The 22,801-nt window shown below is 45.3% G+C and overlaps 1 protein-coding gene across 1 annotated transcript in view; it reads left to right on the plus strand.

Moving 5' to 3' along the window:
• Window positions 1-22,801, plus strand: part of LOC119440793 (tetratricopeptide repeat protein 14-like) — a 58,328-nt gene that overhangs the window by 21,232 nt on the left and 14,295 nt on the right. The window contains 8 exon segments of the mRNA XM_049662582.1: window positions 6,799-6,883; window positions 6,972-7,066; window positions 7,743-7,780; window positions 7,885-8,031; window positions 10,922-10,993; window positions 15,925-15,973; window positions 15,975-16,045; window positions 20,929-21,051. Coding sequence (XP_049518539.1) covers window positions 6,799-6,883; window positions 6,972-7,066; window positions 7,743-7,780; window positions 7,885-8,031; window positions 10,922-10,993; window positions 15,925-15,973; window positions 15,975-16,045; window positions 20,929-21,051 — 680 coding nt within the window.

Consider the following 22,801-nt stretch of genomic DNA (forward strand, 5'->3'; position numbering starts at 1 on the left):
TTTTTTTTTTTTCGTAAGGCACTCATGACTATAAGATGCATCTAATTCACGTTGTCAGAAAAAGAGCAAACTGACTTCCTTACTGTGCACTCGTCGACTTTCTCAAAAACTTTTTCTGCTTATGCCACTTGTGCACGAAAGTCTTCAAAACTGCAAAGGTATGTAGTGTGTTTCAATTTTTTCTCATTTCGGAGATTCAGTGGGGATCACTTTCTACCAGCAGGATAATTTTTCTTTTGAACCCATCATCATGGTAAACAGGGCATGTTAGAACAGCCAATTTTCTGTTGCTGTCTATATGCTTGCATCAGAGTCTTGCATGCCCTACATTGAATTTGCCAAGCTGCTTTAAATGCAAAGCAGCAGCTGTCAGGGCATGTGGTGCCTATTGATCTCATTGCAAACAATACAAGCAGAAAACAAACAGTGCAGCAACGCACAAAATGACACTGAGCTTCCATTTTGTAATGCAGAAGTGCATCCTAATGCACCTTTTCTGGGTGAGCAAGGAGCATGTATTTAGTATAATAAATACTGAGTTGTGCTTCCCCCCCCCCAAAAAAAAAACAGCGCTCAGGTGGTCCAGTGTACAGCTTCTTGGGAAGATAAGTCGAAAAGAGTTATGGCCTTAGGTTTATCTAATGGGCACATGCATGGTGTCTGATGCAAGAACTAAAAGCTTTCTTTAGTGAACGGATTAAATTGGGGTTGTGCTGTTTGAGCTTCGGGCAGATACTGCTGATAATTTTCCAATTATTCAGCTAGTTGAAATTTGCTCATTTTTCTGAAGTACATTCCCTACGAATTATTTAAACTGGAATATGCAAAGCCAGGGCGACTTGAAAGAATTCTGATTGCTCATTTGCTGTCTGTGACATGAGAGAGCAGTTTCATGCAAAATAATTTGGAAATATGAAACTTAAAAAATATCTGATACAGTGAACCTTCATTGTATGCAACCGATTGCAAGTGCCACGTTGAACTTTTATGCACTTTGGTATCTGAGACAACTATTTCTTAGCTCAGTGAAGTACTTGCAATTTATGTCTGAATGTCACGTTTCAGTAAGCAAACACCAGAAAAACCAACAAGGACATAAACGAGACAAAGATGAGTGCTCATCCTTGACTTGTTTACGTTATACCATTATGAGAATGCCAGCAAACTCGAAAAAGGAAAAAATTCGAGATTTCTTTTTCGAGTTTGCTGGCATTCTGCTAGTATAACCATGTACCACCTAGCCCTGCAAGCCACTCTCATGAACTTATTTACGTGCTTGTCATACTTTGCACTGTTAAGCTTATGAAGCTGAATCACGAAGTAACTCAATCAGCCAGCCTACTAAGTGATTTGCTTGTGCTTCTCATGCAATGTTTGCAACCAAATGATCTTGGTTGTTGTAAGTAATATTGCTGAATGCCATCCTTCCTGATTGCTCCTATGGGCAGTTTGGTTAAACTTTGCTACGGGAGATAAAAGGATGGTATGATGGCCATCACTTCTGTTAGTCTTTGGCAAGTAAAATACATACCTAATCGCCACCTTCCTGCAGCGCACTAAATTTGCTCGAATAATCGTCACGCACCATACACTCAAAAGTCCTCCTTAGAGTGATACCCAAAAGGCAGAATATGCAAAATTGCTCTTCTGCGCCATTGAATGTAATGTAGTTGGAGAATATTGGTACAAGAAAGGCACTAGCACACAAGGGCTAAAGTTACTGAGGGTATCGAATTTTATATGCATATAATTACATCTTCAAATAGACTAAAAGTGCTATAGCAAGAAACAGTGGGATCAGGAAACATTTACAAAAGTGCATGCATGAAATAGATTATTGGAAGACATCCTGGCATTAAATTTACTTGGTCCGGATGTCATTGGTCGGACGCTGTTAAGTGCCCCTCACCAGGTTTGGCTATTCTGAGCTGACAAGTGCATTGCATACAATGTGCACTAACGATCGTGTCTGCTAAGTATTACATTGCTACATGCCGCAGAAAAAGCTGAAATTTCAAACCAAACGCCGTTTGCCCTTCTCCTCGCCATGCTTCCATTCGGAGAGTGATGTCTATATCACAAGTGCGCTACGTACAGGTGCCTCAGAAGGTAAACGGCACACTAGCGGCGGCTGAACTGCATCTTCGTGCGCTAGCATCGGCAGCACGTGATACAGAGCCTGCGCAAAAATAATCTGTGGTGACCGTTAGATACACATTTGGCCACTGCCTCATCGACGGCTCCGGCGAAAGTGCTCTGCTTCCAACGGTTGACGCTAGGGGAGCTTTTTGCACTTGCAGCAACCATTTATCGATGAAGCAGCTCTTGACAGAATTGCTTGCTTCCTGCACACGCGACTAACGCCAGTGGCCAAGCTTTGTTTCTCGAGGCATGCGACGATCGCCATTGTTACTCTGCCGCCAGGAACACACTTGGTAGTTGTGCCGCAGTTCAGTGATTTCTAAGCCCGATGAACTACCACCGCGTACGACCAATTAGTACTTTTTATTCGAGGAGTACAAAAATAGATGTCTACAAAAAAATTGACGACACAATTATTTCTTCCTATGAAAACAAAGCTTGGCAGAGACGCTCAGCACACGTGCACGCTTCTGGCAGGAGCTACTTGCCGCCGATAAATGGTTGCTACAAGCATAAAGAGCTCGCCTAGTGGCGCATGTTAGAATAAGTTCTTCCTCGCCTGAGCTGTCGATGAGGCAATGGTAAAAAGTGCATCGCACGGCTACCTCAGATTACTTTTGCACATGCGTTGCCACTGCAAGCGCACGGAGATGCAGTTCAGCCGCCGCTCGTGCACTTTGTTTACTTTCTGGGGCGCCTGTACATCGCCATGCTGTGATGTCACTTTCAATGACACATCACTTTGGTAATTATTCAAGGCAACAGCAGTTATTTGTTTGATCTGTTGCTTCAATAGACAAATTCAAGTTGAGAGAGAAATAATGAAACCGCAAACCGAATGTAGAAGTAAAAAAAAATTTTTTGTTTTTTTTTTTTTTTGTTTTTGAAGTGCAGATCTTTAATGCAGTTTCCGAGTGCAAGTATGATGTCATGTAGGCTCAAATGCATAATAGGCAACCTAAAAGCGGAAACATCTATGGAGGGGCTTTTTCGGCATCCTGGGGCTGATTATAATAAGTGGTTTAGAGCCACACACTGAGTACTCTGGTTAAATGATGCAGTAATTTATGCACTTTTTGTTCTCATTTCTACATACAGTAGATTTCCGGTAGTTCGACTCCGGTTAATTTGGCCCCGACCGAAGCTTTCACGCACGTGCCCTACCCCAATGGTGACCGCAGCGGCAGAGTCCGTTCCGTCTTTGTGGCACTGAATATACCGTAAATGTGTTCAACTTTTTCCGTCATCTCCCGTTGAAAACACCCATTTTCGGCCTGCCCCAGGAACAATTTAAAGTGAAAATGGTAACCAACAATGAATTATTAGTGTTTATAGCGCACGCCTTTTTTCCCCAAGAAAATTTGGGTGGTGCAATCTCGTATGAGACCAAAACCAAAACTGCATTTGCAACAGCCCACCGTCAGAGCAAGCCTAGCCAGTTTCATTGCCATGGCAAGATGTTGACCATGCATGCCGAAAGTATGACTTCTCGTATAGCATGATGACAACGGCACACCACTTTCAGTCTGATTTTGAAAGTGCATTCAACTGACAAGTTATTTTACTTGTTAAGCTAGTGGCACCAAGTCACGTCACATGTGCTTGGTGTTCCGGAGAACTGCATGCGTTGTAGGACAAACTAGTAAAGCGGTTAGTCTTTGTGTGTGAGGGCCACCATCCTGTTTTTGATTGTTGCGGAGTCATTTGATAAATGCAGAATATCAAACACGCTATGCACCACACAGAGTACATGTTGTGCCTCTTCATAGATGGCGATAAAGCGATGTGAACATTAAGTAAACAATTTTCAATTCTGTGAAGGTTAAGTTAGCTGGTTTCCTCTTTTTCTTATAATCGGAGGCATGTTATGTTTTTCTTGCTGAAAGATTGGGTAGCATTCGATTCGGGGACATGCTTGAGTGGGTGGGGGTAAATACTGCCAAATTAATTAGCGGTGTGTGAGGTTTTTTTCTGACTCTTGTTTAATTCGACTCGCCGGATAATGACAAATTTTGTTGGTCCCATAGGGTCACATTAACGGAAGTTAACTGTATACTGTGTGTAGCCATTAGGTTAATTCATTGGGCACTTAAAACGAGTTCATTGGTTAAAAGAGGGAGAGGGGTTTCACATAGCTCTGGGAAGGCTGGTGGGGTTCCACAAGGCCAGAAAGTTTGAGAACCTCTGCTTTATGGCGAACACATGTACAGAGCTCAAATAATACTAGTACGCAAGCGCATGGCCAGTAGTACCATCTGCATAGCCAGGCGTATGAATGTATGCTACAGAGGCCTGGTGCTGGTTGTTGACATAAATGGCAGCTTTTGCACTCACTGGCGCGATATCAGGGCACTTGAACTAACCAGTACCAGTGATGCTACCGATGCACCAGTTGTGCTGAACTGCGCCGATTGGCTAACTCTGCTACATCCTGCTACATTTCAGCAAAATATGAGAAATCTGCGCCCACTCTGCGCCGAAAGAGTTGCTTGGGCTTTCGAAAACGGAACGATGCCTTCAAGCGCTGTTTCACCACACGATCTAAAGGTGGCATCGCGTGGACCAGCGGCTGCATTAGCTTCGCGACGGACCGAGTCAAGGGATCGTACTGCTGTTTCTTCCATGGACTGCTGTCTATATTCAATACCTTCCATCCTGATGCGTGCGGGTTCCTTAGGCGACGGGACAGCTTTGCTTTTCAGGCGGCAGCGAGCAATCGCGCTGGTGCCGAGCCAGACCTCGCACTCCTGCTGAAGTTTCAGATGCTTTATGGTGTCGTGCTCGATTTTTTTAACATAACGCACACATCGGCATGGACATCGCAGCCGTGAACAAATTTCCGCTATTCAATTTGTCGCCCCCACTTTTATTGGCGTGGCGATTGCACCGCATAAATGTTTTTTATTGTTTCGATTGGATTTATGAACCAGTGACCACTTACTGCTTTAGTTTGCAATCGCTTTTCATAAACCTGATCCGAAAGTCCATTTTACTGCTCCAAAACGCATCTTTGGCTGCTTCAAAAGATGCTCCAAAAGATGCCCTGAAATGGAATGGGCCAGTAGGATCACTGCAATACATGTAAATAGTCCAGACAGCTTATGAGTGCTCTGCCATCCAGTGTAGCACTGTGAGCAAAAGCTGCAATTCATGTCCTTCCTAAGGTGGGCACAGGCCAACAAAGAGAAAGTGCGCTGCGTACTGGCAGTACAATTTTGTACTACAGCTGATAGCACCAGGGGTTATTTGCTGACATAACACACGCTGTGCACTTGCGCTTAGCTGTTAACATGTCATAAGCTCTGTGCCAAACTACCAAGCATTTTGTTTCGCATACCAGAGAGCCTAGTGTTCACAGGAATATGGAGACTTTACCTGATTAACAGTGGTTGAACAAGGGAGAGTCTAGAGTTGGAGCCACCATTACGGCAAGTCCCGTGAGGCGAGCCTCCTTGTCAGAATGTTGACTCCAGTCCGAGCTACCACACTTGATCACGTCAGTGCTTAGCGCTAGCTTAAATGTTATAGCACTGCAACTGTTGGCATATTTTCATTCAGTGTCCTTGTTTTTCTTTTCATTTCTTTCTGCAGTCTTCCCTTTATTAATAATTCTGCTTTTCTCATCTAGGGAGGGGAAGACTTTCATCATAGGTAATCACCACACCAAGAGAGTGGTAGATGTCACTTACGACATTTGAATGCCTGTAAAAAGGACCGATTCTGGTATTCTTCCTCGTGAGACAAAAAAACTGAGATGGCAATGCAAAAGAAAACAAAGAAAGCGCACATATGTACTTCCAGGGTGTTTGTCAAAGTTTCTGTGCAGTGTGTGCGTGTGCTGACAGCACATGTGAGTATTTTCTACCCCCCACCCAGCGCTCTATGCCCGCTTGTTGATTGTTTCTGTTGTCTCCAGTGTGTGTCCTCTTGACGCTGTTTCTAGGGCACAGCAGCAAGACTGGCTATGTGAGCGAGCGAAAAAAACAGAATGCTCTCCCTTCGAGGTCTTGTGTTGGTTAAAGAGAGTGCGAGAGAGAAAAGTGGAAGGACTGTCATGTTATGCCACATCTGCAGCCCAACAACTCGAATGTGTCTCTGCTTCGGGCCAACGTCTTCCTCCTCCTCCTTCTGCAAGACACATGCCCTAAGAGCTTGGGAAAAGTGTTCTAGCCCTTCAGCGCCTCTCCCCTTGCCCATGAAAATGTGCACCTGAGGGCAGGAGAAGATCCTTGCCGAGGGTGAAGACTCCTGCTTGATTCACATTTTTTTTTTTTCCCTGCTGTCTGTGTGAGGTGGATGGCTGTGCCATTTGTGCACAGCCATCAGCTGTTTCAATTCTGTCGCACATAAGTGCACGAAGAACTGTAATTGGGCTTTAATGTACCCTATCTCAGGAGCAGTTGCTGCTGTATTTAAATTGCTAGCCTTGGTATAAGTACTGCATAGCTTAAAAAAAAGATAAAAACCTATTCAAATTTATGCTGACTTCTCACTCTTAGTGTTTAGTGCATCTTCTAAAGTGTTCTAGTACTCAGAAAAAAAAAAGGTGAATAAAAATGATCTACTGCCCTTGAGCTTTAACCAGGAATTACATACAGCCAGCTTTTGTCGGAGGGAAGTTGTCTAATGGGTAACGTGCCCCTTTTGTTCTCCTAGGCTTTCTGCCCTCTGAATCAGGTGCCCACATTCTCAGCTCATGAGAGCCCGTTTGACGTGTTTCAAACCAAGGACCTTGTTAGAGGTGAGGCATGTTGCTAGAGCACCGCACTGGTGTGCTTTTGGAAATGAACTTGCACTGACCAATCTTGGCTCGACTCCATTGCTTTCAGCTGTCGTGATTAGCTGCTCTTCTGAGTCCGAGCGCATCATTCTGTCCATGAAGCCAGATGCACTTCCAGCAGACCAGCAACACTTGATGAAGCTAGTAAGAACACTTCTGTGTAACACTTCTATGTTGTGTGGTCTGCATGAAAACTAGATTATGCTTCTCTCAAAGAAATTGGATGTGGCACAACATGTAAAAAGCCTGTTTGCTATAAAAATAGTCACCCAGCTGTTTGTCAGTCATGTAGATGGACAAATTGACGGATAGTATTGAGGGTGTTGATGGTTGCATTTTTGTTGCTCACAAGTGAGGCTCCTAGACCTTGTAGAGCTTTTCGTCTCTAGTCTTTGGCATGCCACTACCCCACTCTTCAAGTTCCTGGTGCTGATTCTTGCTCCCCTCTTTTTTTTTTTTCTCATTCAGCAGTGACATGGCTGTTTAGCACCTTTATTGACAGCTAGCTAATATAGTTAATCACCTTTTCTTCCTCCTTTATTTCTTTAATAAAGTATGATAAGCATTAGCCACTCATTTCACCACTTGTTTCTGAATGGCTGGTTAGTGGCTAGTAATCTAACAGATTTTAAGGAGCTGTTGAGCTAGCAGATCTTGGCTTAAAACATTTGAAGAGAGAATCATGTAGTAGTGAAACTTGGTGTAATGGCACGATGTGGAAAATCTTCTTAAGGCTTTCTCATTCTAATTGTTTGCAGAGTGATTGAACAAAATTCTTGTGTATTCTTTTATTTCTAAGTTATCCCTTAACATTTTCCAGGGCTTGATTACCGAGGAAGAGATCCCTTCCCACCACAAGTGAGTTTGAGCAGCACTTTGGTCAGCTCTTCTGTTAGCGCAACAAATCACTTTGAGGTGTCTGCATGTACACTTTGTGATGCACTTTATTTTCTTGCATGCAGGCGGCTGATAAGCACTCATGGCCGCTCATATCAGGAAGTCCTTGAGAGAACCATCGGTTTCAACAACCCAACCACAGCTAGCCATCTCTGTTCAGCATTGGGCATCCCGTCTTGGAGGCAGGCATCTCTTACCAAGGCTTTGCATATGTGAGTGGTGCTTCAGCAATGCTGTTTAGCCACAGGAGGCTCTCGCCCATTACTGATTTCCACTGACATAAAATTTCAGACATGCAATGTTTGTGGTCATGTTGAACTCTTTGTATGCATAGATATTTTTGGGCAACTGTGACTGGCGACTATTGCATACTTAATAATGTGCCGTTTTCTGGCTAACTGGAGTACCCTAGGACAACAAGGCTATGTAATGTGTTTTGACTCCCGAGTCTTGGTGAGTGGGTGTGATTTTTAACCAGGAATGCTGACATCGCTGGATGAGGTGCAGGGGTATTCGTGGCTGTGATCTCAATTTGACTGCTTGTTCCTGACGATCTGCTTGTAATACAGTTAAACATTTTATATAATGAAGTTCATATAATGAAGTTATCTATATAATGAAGTATTAACTTCATAAGGTATTGTCCATAAAACCTCAGTATAACAAAGTGTGTTCATACACATAACAAAATTTCACTGCCGCCACAAAGGAATATTGAGGCAATAAAAGGAAATATCCGTGGATGCCGATGGTTGCGTGTTGAATTTCAAGTGGCTGCTTGCTTGGGTGCAAGTGAAAGTGTGTGAGGGTGAGCCAAGAAGGATGGTGGCTTGATGAATGCCATCTTCCTGTGCAAGCAGGGGGAAGTGAGCTCACGGTAATGCAATGAAGTGCATGGAAAGTGAGGGGCGAGGAAGTAGCGGGCAGGTTTGGTGCGCATCATCTTTTTCTAACGTGGCTGTGGCTGTGCGTGTTTGAGCACGTACGCAGCCTGCATGTCCTGTTTTAGAAGTAATCTGCCACATGTGCAATGACTGGGCATTCCAAGATGGCGTGGCTTCATGTGCGCTGTATTCCCTCGTGTTTGGTATTGGAGGTTGCAAAATCTCGAGTTTTGCAGGCACATTGAAGTGAGAGGCAGATGAAGCATTCGCTCCCTGCTGCCAGCGCTATTCATGATAGGGTTGACCCACTGCGGTTGACACTATGAGCCGCGGTGGCAGAGCGGACGTGAAAGCGTGGCTGGCATCGCTTCGTACCACTAATGTGAAGATAGCGTCAACACTGCATGAAACCATCTCTTTTGTCACCAACTATAAAATTCAACAAAATTTTTTTTCTTGATTCAAATTTACTTTTTCCGTTTGGCCAATCATTCGGAAAATTTCGCAGGCCCCTTCTGTGTAAGAAAAAGCCATTGGCGACTACAAATTTGCATAAAATATGGAATTTCACTATAGTGTAATACAGTAAAACCTCATCAATTCGACCCTCATTAATTGGGAAAATCAGTTAATTCGGACACGTCTTTTGGTCCCAGCATGCGTATGCATTATTTAATTGCAATGAAACTCTCGTTAATTCGGACTTATTTGGCGGCACATCTGTTAATTCGGACAACTGTCGAGGGTCAGCGAGCGTGGAGCACCGCAAATGTGCAAGGCAATTAAGCCAAAATGGCGTTAGCGTCCACCGAAATGAAGCGACGGAGTTCGTATCGCCATTGCCATCAGTGGAAATCGTAGGGGAATGACAGCAACGCCAGAACACTTCATGCCTATTTGAGCCTTTAAAGCTTTTATTGCATTTGCCGGTGCGCATAGCACCGCGTTGGCCGCGTGCCTTCATGGCTGCGTAGTCGCCATCCATGACCGTGTCGACAGTGGTTGCGGTTTCATCCGCAGCGGTTGCAGCAAAAAGTAGTTTCGTTTTGACTTGGTACGCGCGTCGGCTGCGTGCCTTCACAACTGTGTAGTTGCCATCCATGATCGCGTTGATAGCAGCCGCTGTTGCGGCAAACAATAGTTCCGTTTTTACTCAGTGCAAAGCTGTCGAGGATGAAGAGCACCGCCGACATTGCGATGGGCGGCGACCTGGCGACATGGGCAAAAGAATAATCGGGAGGTGCGTGCGGTAGTGAAAAGCGTGTCTCAGATGAAGACACGCGCCGTGGCCGTGCTGTGAAGCAAGTCGAGAGACCTTCCCCGCTACGAACGCTAATCAGTCACGAGATGACGAGAATTGCAGCTTCCACAATGCGTTTGTGCAAAATAGAAACAGAATTTGCTGATTCATTCAGTTAATAAAAGCATGTTGATGTAGTAACCATTTGTTTATTGTTTTCTTGAGACCCTCGATAATTCGACATTCGGTTAATTTGGACAGTTTTTTCGGTCCCGTGAAATCCAAATTAAGGAGGTTTTACTGTATTAGTATAACGAAGCTAATTGCGATACTATATTACCGACTTCATTTTATCGATTAACTGTATGATGCACCCTGAAACTTTCTGGTCACATAGATAATCGGTTGATATCAAAAGAAAGCATAGTTCATGAACCAATGAAATGTTTGCAGGGCTTAGTTACTAAACAGCAACCTGTGTGAGGGCAGTAGAATTAGTGTAAGCAAATGCTGGAGGACATCAGCAGTACCGGTGATGGTAACTTTTGGTAATGTCATAAAACAGCCTTTTAAACTCTATTACTCGTAAATATTTTTTGTTATATAGAAGAGATACTGGAATACACCTGTAATAATTGCCATTGCTAGCAGCTTCACGCTTGTGGATAAGTGGACGCTGCTTGTCATTGCAACAAGAATTGTGTGTGCTTTGGTTGAACACAGAATGACATGTTGCCACCATTGCTACTGTTAGTCTAAATTTGTGACTCATGTAATATTCTTATTAGCATTGTTATAGGAGAGATAGTACTGTTTCTTTTGACCAGGTTTGGTGATAAGCTCGACTTAGGCATTGGAATGTTGCTGTAAAAACGCATTCTGTACTCTTTGTGGAGCCTGTACCTTTCAGATGCTCCATTTTTCTAGCATAACCTTGGTTGGCTGTTCCTAAAGCATACATTTCTGGTGCTGTTGCAGGAAAGAATACCCCAAAGAAGAGTATGCAACAGCTCTGCGGAAGGCCCAGTCGTCCAAGTGGGCCTACAAGAGGTGCGTGTACGCCTTGAATAATTGGTAGTTTTTTCCGCGGACTGTAGCAAAAGCCCACATATAACACTAGCAGTAACATCACAACACTTCTCAGGACCTTATTACGAAACAGTGGTGTGACACAATGTACAGTATGGTTCAGCAAGGACATCACCACATATTTAATTTCCTTAATTTATTCATTATACTGTTGAACTGTAATTGTGTTGTCACTCCTGCAGTTGGCTTAATTATCACAAGCTGTTAGAAATTCTGATGTCTTTATGTGTCTAGCACAGCATATCAAGTTTTAATTAGAAAATTCTACAAGGTGTCAGCGTGGCTGTCCATCAATTATTCTGGAGCAATACTTTAGGTTGATCACTTTCAGGGATATTGTTTTCAGCAGATGTGTGTTGGCTAAGCCAGCGGGCAGAATGCATGTCACTTCATTGAGATGTTAGGCCAAATGCCATGTCATGCAAAAGTGAAATTATCCCAAAAAGTGATAAACCTCAAGAACACAGCCCCTGTAGTGATTCTGTAGCGATATAATGCATGCCTACACCATTGGCATAGAGTGGCCTGTGCTTCTGTAGTCCTCGTTCCTGAGCCATCTTCTTTGACATTTATCTGCCTAACTTGCTGGCATTACTCTGCAAAAAACAAAAGGAGAAATGAACAAAACGAAAGGTATAGCAACTATGCAAGGTGTTTGCACATGTGGCTCTAACAGGCTACAGAATTTCTAAAAAAAAAATCCTGGGCAGCCCCGACTACTTGTTCGAGGTTCTTGCACACTTGGCATTCTGATGTTAAGTTGTTAAGTGAACCTACTGCCCACTGCAGTATCTTGACTCACAGGATCTGCTTCTTCAAGAGCGCCGCATAGCAAAAATGTGCATACAACACTGCGCACCAGTGTTTCCATCTGAACAACAGTCTCTTAAGTTGAGTGGCTTACATTTAGGATGTTATTGAGCCTTACTAGTGCATAGACCAACTCTGAAAGCTCGAGTTACCGTAGCACAACTCAACATATTGACCAAAGACGCACTTGTTGAGCACTGTGAAGTCATGTGGAGTGCCTGTTTTCTCATAAAAATATACGTCGTGTGACATGGAGCATTACGCTTTTTGCTATGGTGTGCTGGGCAAAAGTCATTTTGCTAAATGCGAGCAATTCATAGGGCTCTGAGAGACACATTGGCTGGGTCATTGCTTATATTCGTGTCTTCTGAACAGCGATCTTGGATTTATGGGACGGGAGAGGAGGAGGAAGAAAGCTTCCACTGTGATGCAAAAATCTCTCCCTGGGCAAATCATTCCTTCTGAGCTGTAACATTAGTCCTTAAAGAAAGAAACTTAACGGTTAAGACTTGGCATGTGCGTGCATGGGGCATGTGCGTGCATTTTGTGGATATATGGCAGTTATCAAGGGCAGGGACTGATTCTTGTATGATTCAAAATAATTGATTGGATGGCCATGTGCTTGGCATTACCAATTTGCACATGTGCATATCTGTTGTTCGATTTTACGAACTGCTCTAGCAGTTGTCATGTTAAAGTTATGTGTGGGCTTCACTGCAGAGTTTTATAAGGGTTCAAGTTGTGGTGGGGCTCTTTTTTTTTTTTCTTGCTAATGAAATATGTCTCAAGCCTACAAGCATTAATTTTGCTTTTCTTTTTAACTTCCACAGATGTGACGTAAACAGCTTGTAAGTTTCACTCTTTTTGCTGGTAGGGTCCTCATGCCCTGCAATATTCTGGCCAGGTAATGCCTTGGCACTATTACCTTTGGTCACTGCTTAATCTCTGTGCCAGATTTGTGTGCGCCTGTGTTACTGGTTCCCCGTGGTTCCTTGTCAGCCTGTTCCTCCTCCTCCTCCTCTCACTTTGTAATCAGGTCAAGCACCTTGTCTGCAGCAGCTCAGTGCTATTCTAAAACTTCACAGGGGATGGGCTACAAAAATTATAGGTATTGTCATAAGTAGAGTGCTGAACTGATAAGGAGACTAGGACAAGCTATTTTTTGCACACCCATAAATCTCTGTGCATCTCCTTGTTTATTCTGGGAGGATAATCATGGTAAATGCAAGTTCCAACAGGATTGCCAGTCTGAGCTTCCGAAGAAGGTTTACTAATGCCATAACACTATGGTCAACCTGCTGTTGACTCGATCGAGCATTTGCATATTACATGTTTTGTGTTTGTGCACACTTCTACAATTTCGACAGTCACTAGTGCATGCAAATATTTCCTAAATTGAAAAATTAATCTCAAGTGCTTTTTTTTTTTTTTTCAAAGTGCTTGCCTCCCTGAAAAACTTTAGTACCTCTGTAACCCACATTGTGGGGCGTAAAAAATTTTTTTCACAAGAGCACTTAAAGCTTCTGAAATAGAGAATCACTGCTAGTATCACTGCTAGATACAGCAGTGATTGCAATTGTTATTTGCACAGTGGTTGAAATGTTCATGATTAAAAATCTGTTCAAAGAGGCTTGCTGGCATATCGCCATTCCCGCAGGCAGTTTACAATTTTTCAGTTGAATTTGGAGGCAGCTTAAGCTAAAATTGTTGTGGCTCACTTGGCTGAGCTCACTGTACAAGTTCTGGAACGCACAAAGAATTAAGAAAAACTACTGGGAGACAGGTTGCAGCACTAAATTGGAGGAGGCTTGTCAATATTTGAATTAAAGCAAGTAAAGCCCATCACTCTTGAGTTAGGGCCAGGTATTTGTGGAACGCCGTTTTTTGAAGTGCAATGTTACGTACATATGGGGTCATATAGTACACCACATTAAATACAGGAAAAGATCCTGCAGTAAACCCTAATAATAGGCGTCTTGTGGTACGTACACAAAAGATCAATGTATTCACCCATATACAGTTAGCAAAAACAAATACAGTAGAACCCCGCTGTTACGTTCCCGGGTGCCGCGTTTTTTTTATGGGAGCTGAGCCGGTCCCGGCTCAGCTCCCATAGAACTCAATGCATTGGTAACCCCGCTGTTACGTCGCAACCGTGGAACCGTTCTCCCATCATAGCGTTGCGAACTGCCACACCGCACCGGCCCGAGCGGCAATTTTGACTTTTCATGTTGCTTGGCTTGGTTGCATTGGCCGCCCAAAGTGCCGGGGGCGACACTTATTACGTATTTTCGGTTTGCGCCAGCAAAAATATGGCCTTTGAGATCCGCATTTGCTATCTAAAGATGGTGTCTATGGCGCGTTGCGGCCCTAAGATTGTTTTTGGCTCATAGATGTACCGTATAAAGTCCAAGTGCGATAAAGCCGTCGCCGCGCGCTGTATGCTTTCCCCACGCGCGAGACGCGGTCGTCGGCTCCCCTCGCACGCTTTCACTCGCATATACAGCATACGTCGCGCGCTGTATGCTGCATGTGCGAGTGAAAGCGTGCGAGGGGAGCCGACGACCGCGTCTAGCGCGTGGAAGAAAGAAAAGCAGGAAGGAAGCACGCCTCCTTGTTGCGCTCGAGGCACCGGCGAGGGAGCGAGGGGGGAGGGATAGCGGGCAGCATTGTGCTCTGGCAGCATACTGCATGGCGGTGCGCGGTCACGCGGGCCGTATCTTGAAAGCTATCTGCGTGGGGGCAGAGTCTACGCAGTGTAGGTGCGTCGGTAGCTCGTAGCTCTGTGCGGGCTGCATGTTTTCGGCGCTCAGTTTGCGTTGAAGCGATAAGCCCAGATCACATGTACGCTTGGGGACCGCGCGCAAGCTCGCGTCTTCGCGCCTTGCGGTTGCCACGCCTAGCGAGGAATGGCGGTTTGCATCCACAAATACGCGCGATGGCGCGCGCTCACTGGCCTCTCTTATTGACGCCTTGGTAGACGCCACTTCGTACTTCGTTGTTGACAGTGTTTCAAAATGCTTTGATATTTATAAACGTAATTGTTATATCTTTAGAACTGTTAGCATCAGCACAAAAAGTGAAGAAGCACTTTCTTGCATGTTATAAATCTGCTTAACTGAGAGTTGAATGTACCGCACCGTGGCTACATGGCCAGGCGCGCCAGCGCGAGGCAGCTCAAGCACGCAATATCAGAGAGGAGCTGATCACCGAGATCGCGCCGCAGTTTCGACGCGTACGAGGCGTGCCGCACCGTCTGCGCATGCCACAAAAGCTTGCACGCGTCCTGCAAGTGTACATGTGGTCCGGGCTATAGACAACAGCACGAAGGTCACTTCGCTCGCTTCTGCAGTAGCGCTTAACTGCGCATGTCCGCGCTCATCGAGTGTGATGTGTTCATGTTTGCCTGTGGGCGCTGACACCATGTTTGTTAATAGTTAATAAGCGAATGTTTACAAGTTTATACGGATAATAAAACTACTATTCTTACTGTATAGCTCATCGCAATCGATACTTTGGCTGTCGGGCGAAACTACTTTTTGTTACACGTAAGAATTAATATTGTGTGCAGTTCAACACTACTCCCATTTCTCAATTTTTCCTGTTTCCCGGCTCTTACGGGTTTTTTTTTACGGTCCCGTGAAAAACGTAACAGCGGGGTTCTACTGTAATGAACATGATAGTGACACATGTGCCATTAGGAAATATGTGAATGCAGTGAAAGAAAGGGTCTTAGTACAAGAAACTACATACCTGTGAGCAATATGGTTGATGCACTTTGTGAAAGAATACTGTAGGGGGGGGGGGGGGGGAAGCATTGGCAGCAAGAAGCAAAAGATAGTAGTAAGAAAGAAATAGTTTGTCTGCATGTAGGTGTTCAACAGTTGTATGTGCAAATTTCAAGTCCACTATCTAAGTCCACTATCTTCAGAAAATGTCTTTGTGGCAGTTTTCTGTCACTGCTGCTACTGCAGTCTCTTTAGCCAGTGGGGTGGTCATTGTTGCAATGTTGCTACTGCCGTCTGTTTTCCTAGGTCTTTGCTTGCTCATCGTTGCATGTGCTTGCCTTCTGCCAACTGCAGCCTGAAAGACGGAGTGATGCACTTCAAGGCTGGCAACCACAGTGAGGCAGTTTGCCTGCCTCAACAAGGCCCTCCAGATTGACCCCGAGAACGTGGAGGCTCTGGTGGCACGGGGTGCTCTGTGAGTATTCTTCCCAGTGGCTGCATATGAGCAGCCACATTTACGATTACTGCATTTACCTGATTCCAACGTGCACCTTCAGGGGTGCAACAACTGCGCCAAAACGATGATATACGTTGAAATTGCGCCACTCTGCGCCAAAACGCCTGACCAGCCGCGAAATCTCTTATGCTAGATTTAGCAGGAAGCAAAGGCCACGTTGGCAACCTGCAGCTTCGGACATCGTCATCCACTCCAGTACGATCCAGTAGCGCAGATGAGATCCAAACATCTGCCCAGACCAGATGTTAGCGTGTTTGGTGGTGGGCGCCGAAAAATATTTTTGCTGCTGGTTGCAGTGCAGCGTGTTGTATATGCAGTAAAATCTCGCGATGACACGAAGTGCGTGTTGCTTGCAGTAATGAAAGCAGTTCGCCATTCCCGTATTGACTCAAGATCCTTGCCGTATCCGTGCACGTGGTCAGGAGTGGAGTGGGTACGAAACTCGCTTGGTACAGTACAGCAAGCGACCCGGCACTGACAGCATGACCTTTGTAGGCGACGCAATGCACAAAACTAGCAAGGGTCCGGTTCCATGAGGAACAGGTACTGCGTTGCAATGATACGGTGCTGATTTTCACTGGTGTGTGCATGCGCGACGCCCACACACAGTCGACTCTCGCTACAAGCGCACCTTGATAATCCGACAAAAAATGTCCGTTTTATCTGAAGTCCGTAATATCCGAAATCGTAATAGTATTCGAAACTGGAAGCCATCGCCGAAACGCCAAAAGGTTGTCGAACAGTCGCTGCATGTTTCGACTACCGCCGGAACGTCGTGACACATCGTAAGGGAAAAAAAAAAAAAAACGAAAGGGAACCACTCGCGAAAAAATGCATGTGTACTTTCCACGTGTTTGGCGGAAAAAGTTGCGTGCAGTGCACTGCTGGGGTGCGATCGAGGTCGTTGTTCAGAGCACGCATTGAATTTCGCCGGGCGCGGCCTAGGTCAACCCGTGCACGGCGAAACTGAATGCGCGCTCCCAACAATGATCTCTGATCGTGCCCCTGCCTTCACCTTTTCTTGCTAATGTGAATTGATCGCACTTTTTAATAAGCTCAAAAGTGTCGGCGGCGGTGGTGGTGTCACGCTGAAAAGTGGACCAATCCTGGTGATAGTGCAAAAAGGGTCCAAGCTCAATGGCACATACCAGGAACAAAAAAAAGAGAGAGAAAGAAAGATAGAAAGAAAATCACCACGAAGGTCAGATACACACGACAAGCTTCGCTTACCCCCATTTTCTCAACAGGGGAAGGGCTGGTGATTTTTTTCCCCAGAAATCCTAGTGCAAAGTTGGGGGTACGTTTATTATGCGGGGTAAATTTTATGAGTAAGCATTCTTTGTGAAACTGCTCCAAATTTGGGATTTAATGCACCAAAATGGAGTTTTTTTTTTTTTTTTTTCCGTAACCTGCTCCAAATTTGGATTTTCCTGCTCCAAAAGCAAGATTTCCCTACTGCAAATTTGCTCCAAATCCTATTTTGGCTGTTGCACCACTGACCTTTCTTACTTCGTTTTCTTAGAAATGGGTTTAAATATTCTCTCCACATTAAAATCGTGTGCGAAAGCAAAACTTCATTTGCAGTTTTAACATCTGTCTACCGTCGAAAACAGTAGTCGAACCCACTTTTAACGATCCCAGATATAACGATCTATTGGTTATAACGACCACATTTCAGTGCAATATGGATTTTTTTACCCTCCCTATGAAAACTGCTTCCAGATATAATAAATGTATTTTTTAATCGACGTACTGGTACAACAAACGCTTTGAACCTGGTCATGGTAAAAAGAGGGCAGACGCGAAGTGCCCAAGTACGGAAGCGCGACGAAACCGCTTCAGTCCAACTGCGATGATGATGCGGCCTTCGAAATGAGCGAGCGACCGCCTCGCGCAGATTTCGGAAGCTGTGAAGGTCACGCGTTTTCAAGGCACGCCTCCAGTGCGGAGGCATGCTGCGTACAGCGTAAACAGCGTGGCACGGGGCATGTGCTGACGCAGAGCATGTTTCGAATTGTAACTGCTGATGCCAGCTTCAGTGCGGTTAATTTTGGAGCATTTTTAAGGGTGAGTCCATATTTAACGAACTACTGATAGAACGATCACTTTTTGCTTTTAACTATCGAGTTCATTATAAACAGGTTCGACTGTATCAACATCATCGCAAGGTGGCGACAGAACACATTCTTCTTTAGTTTGCTGTCCGTGGTTGTGCTCAGCTCTTAGTTCTAGATTTTCTTTTCCTAGCTTGCTAATGGCAATGACATGCCACTTTCATTGCGAAAGCAACAAACCGAAGTGAATATAGCTGAAAAAAAATTGGCATTGCTTACTCGGGCTGCAGGTCATCACGAAGGTTGCAAAGTTGTTTAAGAAATGTTGATGTTAAATGCAATTAATGGCGTGGTGGATGATATAATATGGTTCATCAACACCAACAAAATGCCGCTCAACGGCAATGAAGCCGTAAAATTAAGTTTTATATACAGTTGCCGACCGGTTTTCCGGACCTTGCCGGGTCCGAGAAATTGTCTGAAAAACTCATTCACCCCAAAAAATAAAATTTATTAGGCTTAGAGTGGCATAAACAAATGTCTAATAATGCCCTGCCTCATAATACGCTTGAAGGTGATCAGATTTCCTTGGATTTGAGCAAGAATGATGTCGTCTTCGCATACAATCGACTAGAGCATGGTTTCTCAAAGTGGGTTCCGCGGAACCTACGGGTTCCTCAGGCCCCTGCTCGGGGTTCCGCGAGCCACTGATAAATTTTCCCTGGTCCCGCTCTCGACAAATGTCTAAAACGGCGAATGTGAGGTGCGCTTGATCCAAAGAACCTCCATTACTCATGCCCGGTGCCCGAGTGTCAAAAAGCACATCACAGTGCGTAACAGCAACGCGCGAACTGCGCAATAAATACGCAAGCAGCTTGTAGCCACCCAACCTCTGAGAACGGGCAGCGCGCCTAAGCTTTCGCACTTGAATCTCGGAGGCCGTAACTTACCACCATGCGCCTTTCTCCTATTTGTAGATAGGGTAGGTGCCGATAGCGTGCGCACTGACCTATACGTTGGAGGGAAAAAAAAAGAAAAAAAAAACGCGGAGCACCGCAAATGCGCGCCGCAGAAGAGCAAGAACGGCGTAGCGTCCAACCGAAACGAAGCGACGCAGTCCGCATCGCCGTGGTCCTCCGCTTGCACCGTGATCCGCAGCGGCAATCGTACGCGGCACGTGACTGACAGCAACGCCGAAGCGCTTCGTGCCTAATTGTGCCTTTAAAGCCTCTATTCTTGCGTTTATCGCCACGCGTAACACCGTGCTCGCGGCTAGTCGCGTGCCTCCGTAAGTGCGTAGTCGCTATCTCTGATCGCGTCGATAACCATCGCAGTTTCGTCCGCAGCGGTTGCGGCAAATAGTTTCATTTTCACTCGATGCGCGCGTCGGGCACTTTATGGAGCTTAGCAGGGTTCCCTGGGATGAACGTACCTGAGAACCCCTGGACTAGAGCATCACTGTTAGCGGAGATCCCCATGGAGATCGAAGAAACGAGCCCCGTTACTTTGCACAACTTGGCTCTGGTGAAGGCACAGAGGTGGCACTGGTCACACAAATACGTAGCCACACATAACACACAAAGATGCGACATCTTTGTGCAAAATAGCAACCGAAACTTTTAAGGGGCAAAAAAAAACGAACAAAAAATACGGATCCTGCCAAGTGATTATGACAATTGTGCTGACCGAAAAAAAGAAAGAACAAAAAAAGAAATTAGGGTTTTACGTGCCAAAACCACGATTTGATTATGAGGCACGCATGGTGGGGGGCTCCGGAATAATTTAGACCACCTGGGGTTCTTTAACGTGCACCTAAATCTAAGTACACGGGTGTTTTCGCATTTCGCACCCATCGAAATGCGGCCGCCGTGGCCGGGATTCGATCTCGCGACCTCGTACTTAGCAAAGCCCAACACCATAGCCACTAAGCAACCACGGCGGTCTCAATTTTGGACGCTATAGGGCGGGCCACTGGAAGCCAAGCCAGCTGAAAACCCAACATGGTGGCATCCAAGATTGGGTAGCAGGGCTTGGAACGAGCCGATTTATTCCGGAAAATCGAACTTTGTGGCCTAAATTTGTCCGAAAAATTGGTTGCGAAAATGAACCCTGTCGGTGGTGCAATTATGAAGTTCGGAATATCCAACAAGTCTGACTTTTTGAGTCCGAAAAATATTTTGTCCTGTCTGCCTTTGTTACCAGTCTGTAACCACTGAATGCACTGTCTCTGAATGGATGGTTGTAAGTCAAATCAGTCTCTTTTGTCATTGTTGAAAGGAAATTGACAGGTTTTCCGGCTGTTCCAATTAAAAGTTTGGTTGTACTCTTTAGTGCTAAGAACAGGTCTCATAGTCTATTCATTATGCAGAATGTGCCTAATTTCTATGGCTTTGAGCTTCAGGGAATAGTTCTCATAACCGCCTTTGACCGCGACCGAAAATTTTGATCTGTATCGGGCTTCATCACGATCAGGGGGCCCCGTGTTGCACCGGTATTAAAGAATGACCGTATACTTAAGATGGCACTGTGTGTGATTCAAAACTACAATGCCATTGAAAGTTTCTGCACTGAAACCTTCAATAAAGTGCTGGGAATCCAACTAATGACCAACCACTGTTTTAGATGTTATGAATTACTGATGGAAATGTTTTTGCATGTGGATACTGAACCATAAGTTTTGAAAAATGTAAATGAAAAGCACGTTTGATTCAAGTATGGTCATAGAGAGGCGGCTGGGCTGTGCTCCACACTAATGCATTGTTTTTTTCGTGCTGGTTGGTTCCCCAGGTTTGCAAATAACAGCAACTTGCGACGTGCCCTGGAAGACTTTGAGCAGGCACTGACTTTGAATCCAAACCATCCCAATGCCCGCAAGTACATGTCCGAGACCCTGGTTGCCCTCGGACGCTAGTGAGTACAGCTTTTCGTACCCATTTTGAAGTATTTGTGTCCTTTGAAGTTACGTTTGGTTGTGTTATTGGTTAGATTCACCAGGGGTGGGACTCCTGCGTCAAACTGCGCCAAACACAGAAAATTGACCGAAATTGCGCCATGCCACGCAGCGCTAGGACGGCTTCGGCAGTGGCCGTGAACAGCGAGCGGATTAATTCTCCGAAAAAGAGCGCAGTCATTCGCGTTACGCACACTGCGTGATCGCACCTCCTGCAGAGTTATAACACTGGACTTCTCAGCGCTTTTCGCAAGTGGTAGGTGCACGTGCGGCCACTGCCGGCTGTTGCTGCTGTCGCAACGGCTAGGGCGGCTGTGTTTAGCATAGAGTTACTATAAGCAACTCTAGAGAAAAAGCTGCCTATAGCGCCCATCTATTGAAATCGGGAACCGCAAGGCCGCTGCCATGTTGCTACCCTATACAGGACTGCTGGCGGAGACAGCGAATGTGATTCAGACGAGGCATGCGATCAACGCGCTCCCGAGCCTTCCTCAGGATGGTAGCGCCATCTAGTTAAGGCGCCTGCAAACGCAACCTTTTAGACAATGTAAATTTTACATAAAATTTTCTAAATAGCCATCCGATATTTCTGAAAAATGTACGGAATGAACTTGAAACGTCTGTGCTTACGTGTTACGTGTAAGTGCTTGCTTTTGCATAATATGTTGAATATTTTTAGTCATACAAAAATGAGTTGTAGCAACATGGCGACGACCAGCTTTTCCTCTAGAGTTATATACTAACTCTATGCTGTTTAGAGTGTACTAGAATATGGTTTAGTGGGCCGAGCGGCGCAGTGCTCCCTAGCTGATGTGCAAAACAACAGGTAGGCTGAGAGCGCTGTGAGCGAACTAGATATTTTGGAGGCACGCGCTGCAGCGGGTGAAGCAGGCGGGCGTCTGTGTCCCCAAGGCCGGTATAACATAAAACTATTCTAATCTGTTTTTATGTCCATATGGGCAAGGCGTGAGCCATTTTGACCTATCACAAAGGGCTAATGGCGGATTTGGAATAAAACGTCGCAGCATCACCCGAAAGGCGAAGCATCGATTGCGATAGCAAATTAGTAGACAGCTTTAAGAAGCAAGAATAGTAGTTTTATCGGCCATATAAACTTGTAAGCATGTGTTCACTCACTAAATTAACAAGCATGGTGTCACACGTGCACAAGCAAACATGTACACATATCACTCGATAACCACAGAAACTCGTTGGAAAACCCTGGGGTGAGCAAGCTCGGCAGCAGCAGCGAGCGAATTCACGTTTGTGCTGCCTCGCTTCAACGTGAACTAAGCGGCAAAAAACAGCGCACACGAAGCTATAAGCACTCGCACTATGGCCCTATCGCAGATCGCTTTCAAGATAGGGCCCGCGCGGCTGCGCCATACGCAGCAGCCGCCGCAGTAGAATGACCCCTCTCCTCGGTGCCTTAGCGCGCGATGGGAGACCGTGCGCTTCGTCCTTGCTTTGCTTTCTCGCGCACGTGAGATTGTGCCGCCATCGTCGGCTTACCCTCGTCGGCTCATCCTTACGCTTTCACTCACATATACAGTATACGATATAGCGCGCGGCGATGATGTTATCGCTTCTGGACTTTGTATGGAACATCATGGCGATGCACCAAAAATGCGCCAGGAGTGTCCATACAAAAACAGATTGGAATAGTTTTATATTATACCAGCCCAGGGTTGATTGCGGCTCTCTTGGTCT

Source organism: Dermacentor silvarum, chromosome 2, assembly GCF_013339745.2.
Source record: "Dermacentor silvarum isolate Dsil-2018 chromosome 2, BIME_Dsil_1.4, whole genome shotgun sequence".
NCBI lineage: Eukaryota > Metazoa > Arthropoda > Arachnida > Ixodida > Ixodidae > Dermacentor > Dermacentor silvarum.